Source organism: Nicotiana sylvestris, chromosome 9 (genome assembly GCF_000393655.2).
Source record: "Nicotiana sylvestris chromosome 9, ASM39365v2, whole genome shotgun sequence".
Taxonomy (NCBI): Eukaryota; Viridiplantae; Streptophyta; class Magnoliopsida; order Solanales; family Solanaceae; genus Nicotiana; species Nicotiana sylvestris.
The window spans coordinates 26937897-26948502 of NC_091065.1; the positions used below are offsets into that span (position 1 = coordinate 26937897).

At 41.8% G+C, this 10606-nt stretch overlaps 1 protein-coding gene across 1 annotated transcript; it reads right to left on the minus strand.

Annotated features, from left to right (window-relative positions):
• Positions 1-7954: 7954 nt before the first annotated feature.
• LOC138877369 (uncharacterized) lies at positions 7955-8803 on the minus strand. Its single transcript, XM_070156974.1, has one exon. It carries the CDS (start codon positions 8801-8803, stop codon positions 7955-7957), a length of 849 nt encoding a protein of 282 aa, XP_070013075.1.
• Positions 8804-10606: the final 1803 nt, after the last annotated feature.

Sequence of the window (10606 nt, forward strand, 5' to 3'; positions counted from 1 at the left end):
GGTTGATTTCCATGATCATACCCATAATGCAAGCTTCATACTCAGTAGTGTTGTTTGTGCAGAAAAACCAAAGCCTGGCTGTGACCGGATAACGCTGAACAGTGGGCGAGATCAAGATTGCCCCAATCCCAACACCTTTTGCGTTTACCTCTCCATCGAAGAACATTTTCCAAGTATTGGTATCTTCGGATATTGCCTCAACTGAATTTACCTCTTCATCCGGGAGGTAAGTGTTCAAAGGTTGGTATTCATCATCGATCGGATTTTCAGCCAAATGATCTGCTAACGCCTGGGCTTTCATTGTCGTACGAGTGACATAGACTATGTCAAATTCCGTGAGTAGGATCTGCCACTTTGCTAATCTCCCCATGGGCATCGGCTTTTGGAATATGTATTTTAAAGGATCCAACCTGGTTATGAGGTAAGTGGTGTAAGCTTGCAGATAATGTCTCAGCTTCTGAGCGACCCAAGCTAGCGCGCAACAAGTTCTCTCCAACAAAGTGTACTTGGCCTCATAACTGGTAAACTTCTTGCGCAGATAGTAAAAGGCCTGCTCTCTCTTTCCGGTCACATCGTGTTGCCCGAGGACACAGCCGAAAGAATTTTCCAAGACTGTCAGGTACAATAACAAAGGCCTCCCTAGCTCAGGTGGGACCAAGACATGCAGATTTGAGAGATAGTCCTTGATTTTATCAAAAGCTTCTTGACATTCATCTGTCCACTTGATTGCCGCATCTTTATTTAGCAATTTGAATATGGGTTTACACGTGGATGTCAACTGAGCAATGAAACGACTGATGTAATTTAATATTCCTAACAAACTCATAACATCTTACTTGGTTCTTGGAGGAGGCAACTCCCGAATAGACTTTATCTTTGTTGGGTCTAACTCGATGCCCCTTCGACTGACTATGAATCCCAAGAGTTTGTCGGATGGTACCCCAAATGCACATTTGACTGGGTTCAGCTTCAAATCATATTTGCGCAACCACTTAAAGAATTTTCTCAAGTCCCGAACGTGGTTGTCTTGGGTTTTGGATTTGATGATTACATCGTCCACATACACCTCTATCTCTTGGTGCATCATATCATGGAAAATGGCAGTCATGGCCCTCATGTAGGTCGCTCCGGCGTTCTTCAGACCAAATGGCATGACTCTGTAATAGTAAGTGCCCCAGGGTGTGGTAAAAGCTGTCTTTTCTGCATCTTCTCCATACATCAACACCTGGTGATACCCTGCGTAACAATCCACAAAAGACTGTATCTCATGTTTGGCGCAGTTATCAACCAGGATGTGGATGTTCGGCAGAGGGAAGTTATTTTTGGGATTTGCCTTGTTTAAATCTCTGTAATCCCCACACACCCGGGTCTTCCCGTCTTTCTTTGGCACTAGGACTACATTAGCTAGCCATGTGGTGCACGGAACCACTCGGATCACCCCTGCTTTCAACTGTTTCGTGACCTCTTTTTTGATCTTGTCACTGATATCTGTTTTAAATTTTCTTTGCTTTTGCTGGACCAGAGGGCAATCGGGGTAAGTTGGAAACTTATGAACCACTAAATCAACACTTAACCCTGGCATGTCGTCATATGACCAAGCAAACACATCTTTGAACTCAAACAACAGTTGGATTAATGCGTCCTGGGTTTTTTCGTCTATGTGAATGCTTATCTTGGTTTCCCTGATCTCTTTAGAACTACCCAAATTTAACCGTCTCAGTATCATTTAAGTTTGGCTTAGGTTTATTCTCAAATTGTTCTAATTCTCGATTTATTTCCCTAAAAGCCTCTTTTTCATCGTATTCCGGTTCTTGGTTCATTATTTCATAGTTAGACAACGTATTTGGATCTGGGCATGAAGTCCGCAAGCATGTCATGTTATTTAAAGCCACATTATTAGAGCTGAAAGAAGAAATAAAAGAGAAAAATAACAAAATCAGAAAGAATAAAGAAGGATGGACGATGAAATGTTGATTTCATTTCTTTGAATTTGAAGATAACAAGGTTTACATTGGAAATTAAAAGACAAGAAACTAAATAAAAACATCAGAGTTACACCCTGATATAACTCACGATGCAGAAAAAATGGCAGGACAGGTCTACCGGGACTCCCGCCTGATTGGGAATGGCATAGCCTTCCAATTCTGCAGGTTGGCATTGGGTCCCATATACAACACTTTAGTGGTGCTTGAGCCCTCCCCTGGCTGGACCATGTGGGTTTCATATAGTATCTTCCTCATTGCCCCACTGATATCTTTAATATTTTCGGCCGCAAAGGCCTCATCTTCTTCTTCCTCTTGGTATTTTGGCTTGACAAATTGTGAGGCCCCGGAAAATTTTGCCAAGTAATTTAAGATTTCGTGGTGCCAAGGTAGACTAATTATTTTATTTTATGTGCAAATGAGGATTCATGATATAATGGATAACAATTGGATATGTTAATAAGCGTGTATGTCATATTATAAGGGAATTGGGGTCTAAGGAGAGGCCTAAGTCTAAGCCAAGTTGAAAAATTTCATAATAGACTAAAGTTGTAAATGAGTGCGCACAAGACCTCACTTTGGACAATCATATATCCAGTTATATAAGTATTTGTGTGATACACAACCTAACAAATTAAAGTCCTTTGAGTCTAGTTTCCAGCGCATCAAACCGTTTGCCATTTGGAGGTGTATACAGAACGTTACGACAATTTTACTGGGCATGTGTCATTAGCGCGGTCTTAGTGCGGCCATTAGCGCGACCGCGCATATTGCGAATTATTCTGCCTCGTTAGCGCGGCTTTAGCACGGGCGCGCTAGTATCAGACCCCTAAATACACCTAAGGACGGGAAACGAGAGGATTTAAGTCATTTTTCAAGACTAGGGCATCCTCTCCATTACCCATCCGGTCAAGGCTTCAATTGCATACCTAAGGTGAGTTTTAAGTGTGTTTTCATGGTGATTTCATCTCTCAGTCACTAGTTACAACATGATTTTGATTGGATTTAATAGGATTTATTTAAAAATCTCAAGAACACTCCAAAGTTGTCTTTCAAGATTTGGTCTACAAGAGGTAATCTTTTACCCTTAGACTTACATATATGGAGTTATTATGGAATTATGAGTATAAATCAAGTATTGCAACTCATGGGATGGTAATTGGAAGCCATAGGTGCCTAACCTAGGTTGTGTTAGTATTGTAGATATTGTGAGATGGGTTATTGAGGTATGATTCTTGGGTGTAATAGTATTATGTATACATGTATGTACAAATTAGGTTTGTGGGAAGATTGTTGAACATAAATAAGTAAAGATTGGGTTGGGGAAATGAAAGAAATCTTGTTAAAGAGATTTGAAATCAAGATGCTCAACTAGTGTTTGATAAAATTCTCAAATGAGCTAGAATTATGAATATCTTCCTAATTTGTGTTCAATTTTGTTATATATCAAAATAGATTGAAGTTGCTAAAATTTCCGGAATATCATAGTAATTAAAGGAAATCTCAGGAAAGGTATGTAGGCTAAACTTTTTCTCTCGGAAGTGAATTCCATATTGTTTCGAAAGTTTAAGTGTGGTTTGTTTACCAAAATGGTATGGCCTTGAGTCATATTTTAAATGGAAGTTAGTATACTTATTGAGTAAGAAGAACTCGATCTGCTTAATGCTCCTAGTTGCTCTTATGTGTACAAAATATCTTGATTGAATATGTCTTGTTGTTGATAGCCTATAAAGATGCTTGAAAAATGAAATAAGTGAATTGGGAACGTGTTAAAGATTATGTAATAGGCCTCGACCTAACAGTTATGAACTAACTTCAAAGATAGAATTGCCTAAGAGATCTTGTGCTCAATTCACGCCCATAAGTGGCTATTTATCACTATTGCATTGATTTATAAGTATATCCGATGTGATTCGAGATCTTACATATCTATGTGTTTAAACTGTGCAACGTCATTTCTGGGAAGGAGTATTGCAAGATAAAATGGTGTATTGTTGTTAATGATTTCAATGTGAGTTTTTATTGCTTGTTGGTGTGCCCCGTTCCTTTGGGAAGAATCCTTTGTGTTTAAAGTTCCATTGCTAATAAACTTGAGGTGTATGGTTTCGGAAATACTCTATATGCCCATGATTCATGTTTCCTATCATGTGTAATTGGCATCTTGACTTGCATGGCTTGTTGTTAAAATTGATATCGATGTGAAATATGTGAAATATGAAATACAGCCACCGTGCCAGGAATAAAGAATATTGTGAAGGGCCAAATGAGCCAAGGAAATACTAATTGGAATCTATAAAATGTGAAAGATATTAAGGTAAGCATAATTGTATTCAAGCTATATTTGAATCCTCGTATTTATACTACAATTGTGTACAATATCCAATCAAATCAAAAAAAAAAGGTTTTTGGGAGTATCATTAGCAAAACCGAGGAACAGTGGGTCATAAGGCTCATACCTGAAACTATATGTGCCGGTGTAGGGGTGAATTGTGGTTATTCCCCTTAATTGGGATGAACTTGGTAATATTTGTGAATTGGTAACGCCAACCCACACGGCATATGGGGGAAGGCATCCTAGCCAATCTGGACTGATCGGACGCCATGCCGCACACATGGTGGTATTGTGCTGGGAATCAAAAACTGGAAATTTAAAACTAGAAATTGTGATTGTGGTACATGTCTCCAAAGGGACGACCAAGCCGATCAGGCCATGATCGAACTCCGTGCTACCAAAGATGGTGGTATAACTCATATCAGTACTAATGATCTCCCAACCAAAAAAATTATATATATTATTTTATTTTATTTGTGTAAACTAGAAGACTTACATGTTGCAAATTGGAAGCTTGTATATTGTTGACTCGACTTTTTGTTTCATGTCTCTTTGTTTGTGTGGTTATTCTATTCTGGAAGAGGACTTTTAGCCTTACATACTAGTGCTATTCGACGACACTAAAGTCCCTTTTGCCGGGGGTGCTGTATCGTTTAATGATATAGGTGGTTCCACAGTAGGTGGCATTGTCCAGTGATAGCGGTATTCTCTTCCCAGTAGTCTTGGTTAGCCCCACTCTACTCCGGGGTCATTTCACGTATCTTTTGTTCATTTTCCCTTCACGTTTTGAGGTATAGCCAGAGCCTTGTTGTCGGCGTTTCCCTATTACTCGTCTATTGTATTTAGAGGCTTCGTAGACTGTTTGTGGGTGGTGGTTGATGTTGGGAGTACAGACTAGAAATGTTAGTACTTTATAAGCATGTTTCTCATTAAACTTGTAAACTTGTAATATTTTTGAAATCTTTAAACGAAGTCATTAACGGAAATGAAATGAAAGTTTCTAATGGAAGATTGCTTAATGTTTTTATAAAGTGGGTTAACATTCCCTCTTTATTAATGAACTAGTTTGGGTAGAATGAAATCTATTAGGCTTGCTCAATCGGGTTTACTCAGTTGAGCGTCGGTCGCGTTCCACGGTATTTGGGGCGTGACACAAATGTTCTGTACAAATGCAGCACCGGCCGAGGCAAGACCCAACCATCATTCTTTCTATCATCTGCCCAGCTTATATCAGCTGGAGTGGGTCAGAAGCCTACCCCAAAGAACTTTTCACTGGCGGGCAGGGTGACAGGTTCAGCTATCCCTTGCAATGATTTCCCAAGTCCCTTTCCCAGTTTGAAACCATGTCAGATCATTTCTTTGGCCACCATAATTGATGCATTATAAAGGAAGGGTTGGGGGCAAGGGTTTCCTTCTTCGTACTAGTCTGCAACAACAATTTCAAAGGCCTGATAAACTATGTGCTCACTGCCCTCTCTTGCTTCAAGACACGAGACTGATGGGTCCCGATAAATTGATTGCTCGTCTTCCCCATGGACCACGATCTCTTGATCCTCATGCTCGAACTTCACCATCTAATGAAGAGTAGAGGGTACAACCCCCGCTGCTTGGATCTATGGCCTCCCCAAAAGAAAGCTGTAGGATGTGTCCATATCTAGAACCTGGAAGGTTACTTCAAAGTCTACTTGGCCGATGGTCAGAATTAGATCGATCTCTCCAATTGTGTCCCTTTTGTTGCCATTGAAGGCACGTAGGCAGACATTATTGGGTCGGATTCTTTCGGTCCTGATTTCCATGCACTGTAGAGTTGAAAGTGGGCAGATGTCTACCCTAGAGCCTCCGTCCAACATAACCCTTTTCACGTAGTACCCTTCGCATTTGACTGTTAGGTGCAGGGCTTTGTTATGTGCGGCCCCTTATGGGGGCAAATCATTTTTGCTGAAGGTGATCTGGTTGATTGCAAAAAATCTTCCTACCATCATCTCCAACTGCTCTACAGAAGTCTCAACAGGCACATATGCTTTGTTAAGGGTCTTGATCAACACCTTTTGATGTTCGGTGGAGCTCATCAACAGAGATAATAAGGAGACTTGTGTGGGAGATTTCTGAAGTTGGTTGATCACCTCATAATCCACCATTTTCATCTTTTGAAAGAAGGCCTCCGCTTCTTCAGCACTCACAAGCTTCTTAAATGGGAAGTGCTTTCTAGTGGCGTTGTTTACCTCTTCCAAATTAGAATACTTTTAAACAGGGTTATTTTCTTGAATTTCTCCTGAGATTTCTTTGCCCTTATAGGTCACCACCATTTTGTTGTAGTTCTAGGTCACAGCGGTAGGATTTGTCATGGGCTTCTATGGCGCGCATCCAATAACCACGGGCTCATTCAGCCTCGATGACTTAATTGGCCCCCGCATCACATAAGCCCCCTTGGTTACATACATCTTGGTTGTTTTGTTCAGCTCAAATCTCCTGGGAGGACTCAATTTCATCTTCCTTTCTTGGCGGCCTCGAGGGACATAGAGAACAACGTCTTTGGGAGGCGTTGCCCCAGTCTCAACTTCAATTTTCTTCTTTAACTTTGGAGGGGTGGTTTTGTTCTTTTTCTCCCTTTGTATTGCTTCGGGGCAGCATTTGGTTTCTTTTCTACATCAGCGATGGCAATGATGGCCTTCAATGCTGGGTCAAATTCCTTATCCTCACAAATCATTCTGATTATCGGCCCGTTGTCATGGGCCGGCAGTGGGTTGTTAGTCACATTGGCAATATCTTCATCCCTTAGAACTATCTTCCTTTGTTGTATCAAATCTTCCACAGCTCTTTTCAAAGTCCATCAATTTTTTGTATCATGTCCCTCAGCCCCTAAATGATAAGCGCATCGTGTGCCACATTGGCAAGAGGGTGATTCTGGGTTTTGCCTATTTGGGGGTACGGACTGCAACAAACCCATTTGGACCAATTTTGGGAATAGGCTAGAATATGACTCGCTAATTGGTGTGAAGTTTGTTTTCCTTGGTGGCTCCCCAGCACGGAAGTTGTTTTGTGGAGGTCGGGGATTGTAGTGAGCTTGGTAAGGAGGCTGGTTTCTAGGAAATAGAGCTTGGTTCCGATTGGCTTGTTGTTGTGGCCGGACATAAGGTTGAGCATTCATGACCGGGTATGGATGAGGAGCATAGGCCATCTCTTGGTGGGGGTAATAGTGTCGTGGGGTTCTTTCTGAGAAAAAGGATTGGGGAGTATGGTGTTTTCTTGCACCCGACGCTACCATGGATGTTTCTTCCTTTTTCTTGCCCTTCGCTATTCCTCCAGACCCACCATAAATGGCTTGGGAGGTGGCTCTGATAGCGGATTGGCTTAGAATTTGACCCGTTTTCAACCCATTTTCAACTATTTCGCCAATCTTGATGGCTTCAGCGAACGGTTTACCCATTACGGACATCATATTTTGGAAGTAGTCAGCTTCTTGAGCTTGGAGGAAAACTGTGACCATTTCAACCTCATTCTTAGATTTACCCTGGAGGCCTGCTCACGCCATTTAACTGCGTACTCTCGGAAGCTTTCTGAGTATTTCTTCTTCAGGTTTGTCAATGAGTTCCTATCTGGAGCGATATCAATGTTGTACTGGAACTGCCTAACGAAATCTCTAGCAAGATAATCCCAGATGTGCCAACGGGATAACTTGGTCCATGTACCACTCAGATGTGATGCCAACTAGACATTCTCCGAAATAGGCCTTGAGGAGTTCTTCCTTTCCACTGGCTCCTCGCAGCTGGTTGCAATATCTCTTGAGATGAGCAATAAGATCACCGTGCCCATCGTACTTCTCAAATTTTGGGGTCTTGAATCCTAATGGTAGGTGCACATGAGGGAACATACATAAGTTGGCATAGGATTCATTTTTCTGTCCACTCAAGCCTTGTATGCTTTTGAGACTCTGTTCCATACTCCTCATCTTCCTCATAATCTCTTCTTGCTCAGGTGTTTTGGTGGTCTTTTCTTGCCCCGCAGTGAACTCAGATTGGGGTGGCTGAGGGTAAGTATAAATAGGAAACTGAAGAGGTTCCATTCGGAAGGTGGGTGTTTGGAAGGTGAAAGCCGAGGGGTCAAAACTGGGCCTAGGCAGTGTAGGCTGTTCAGTGGTCGAGCATGGGGGAGTGGTGAAGATATTTGAAGTTGCACTAGACATTAACACCTGGGGGCGAATCTCATAAGGTGTTCCCACAAAATGAGCTGAGATAGTTGGGTGTCCTAATGGTGTATTTGGGTGACTGATCGGGACAATGGAGGTACCGCTTGCTCTAGGAAAGAGTTCGGGGAATCCTGGGATTGCGCTTGGTGGATCTCTTCCATTTGCCCAAGCGTCCCACATTTCCATAACCCGAAGACGCAGGATTCTATTTTCTTCGGCAGCTACCGATTCTGAAGTGGGGATGCCCGAGATTGGACTATCATCCATGATGGGAATTGTTGGCAGGGTCATTTCTGAAGACATTTCGATGCTCCCCTTTGATCGCGTAAAGTATGGGTGCGAAGCCGGATTACCACAAAAACCAACCACCGTTCTATAAAACCTGGACTGGAAATAGCAGCAACAAACAGTTAGCTTGAAACAATTAACAGATAGGTAATCGCACGTCGGGGTGTGAGGCACATATACAGTTAAATGTGTTTCTACATGTTTTGCAACGGTTGCATGCTTCATCCCGGCTTTACTTATTATTTCCCATTTTTCTTCTTTCCATTTTTTTAACACCTCTTTTTTGCGTTACGCTCGAATCCTATGTGGATTGCCTACGTATCATGACCCCACATGAATCAGACCAAGCGTAGTTCTGGGGGTAATAAATGTAAAAAATAACAAAATATTTTGGGATTTCAATTTTTTTCATAAAAAGAAAATGCTCTGATTACAACGACTCAAAACTAACAAACTCAAAAAAGAAACCAACAGACTCCAAGATGACAATATAGACTCAAGAACCAACTAACAGATTCTGACAGAAAGAAAATATAGAATTGAAAATAAACTGACAGACTCCAACAACGAGAAAGACAACAGACTCAATTGAAGATCAAGAATACATTAATGCTCCTGGGGCCCGCGGGACATCATTCGGTCTCGCCGCGGGCCTATATGCGAGATCCTCTTGCAGTCGCTCCAAGTCACTCATTATTTGTCGGACAAAAGTCATCACTGTGGCGAGGAAAGTGGTACGAGTCATATCCTTGCACACTTGGCATTTCACGATAATGTAGTCGGCAATGGCTCTGATCTTCTCTCGGATTCTGCTATTTCCCTGAAGCAATCGCCCTATTTGCTGATTCCGGGCTTCTAACACTTGAGAGTCGTGAAGATGTTGATTTTGCAACTGTTGTATTCCTTCCTCCATCTAAGCCATTAAATCATAATAGTGTTCACTATCAGCTTTTAAATCTTTAGCCTGTCTGATCATTTTGTTCTCAACGGTGACGACCCTTTTCTTTTATCCCGTAACCTCATTGTCGTACTTTTCTTTTAATTGTTTAACTAGGCGCGCTCGTTCCTCCACATTTTTAGCTAATTGCTTTCGAGCCTTAGCTAGTTCACTTTTTGCTTTGTTCAGATCAAAAGTATATTCACCCACTTTCTACCTAAGGTTATCTATGAGTTTTTCATCTTTGGCAGTTCTGTAGCGGTTTTCTGCAATTATTTTTATTTTCTGAATCTGGGCTCGAAGGGCCTGATTTTCTTTGGCTAGCGTTTTCTTTTCACCTTCGTCCACCATGGCTTGCAATCCATTCTCAAATTGAAGGTCTTTGACTTGGTTTTCTACCCTGCTTATGGTGGCTCTATACTCATTCTCCTTGGCCAACCAAGCCCACTGTTCTTGTGACGCCTCGACAAACTCCTGAAGATGGGGTCTTTTGGCCGGCCTCCCAAACACAACTTCACTTCTATACCAAGCAAGGTATCCTGGTGAAACATTACCTTTGGATCAATCACGTAGACAGGTATTTGCCGTTAGGTATTGACAATCGCTCCAAATCTGACGGACTGCTACTTCATGAAACTGGCCTCCAGGACCAATCTCGACCGCTTGAGTACTAATATCTTGATCTTTCATAACTATTTGGCATCTCCCTAGCTGCCTCAAAACCCAATACGAGGCATAAGGTTGGATAATCCTGAGACCCATAAAGAGAAAATAAGGTCCGGTAGCTGGCATGGATATGATCTCAACCACAGGAAGCCAACCAAATGTCCACTCTATTTGGTTTGCGGTGATGGAACGGAGATGTGCTACCCACTCTGTGA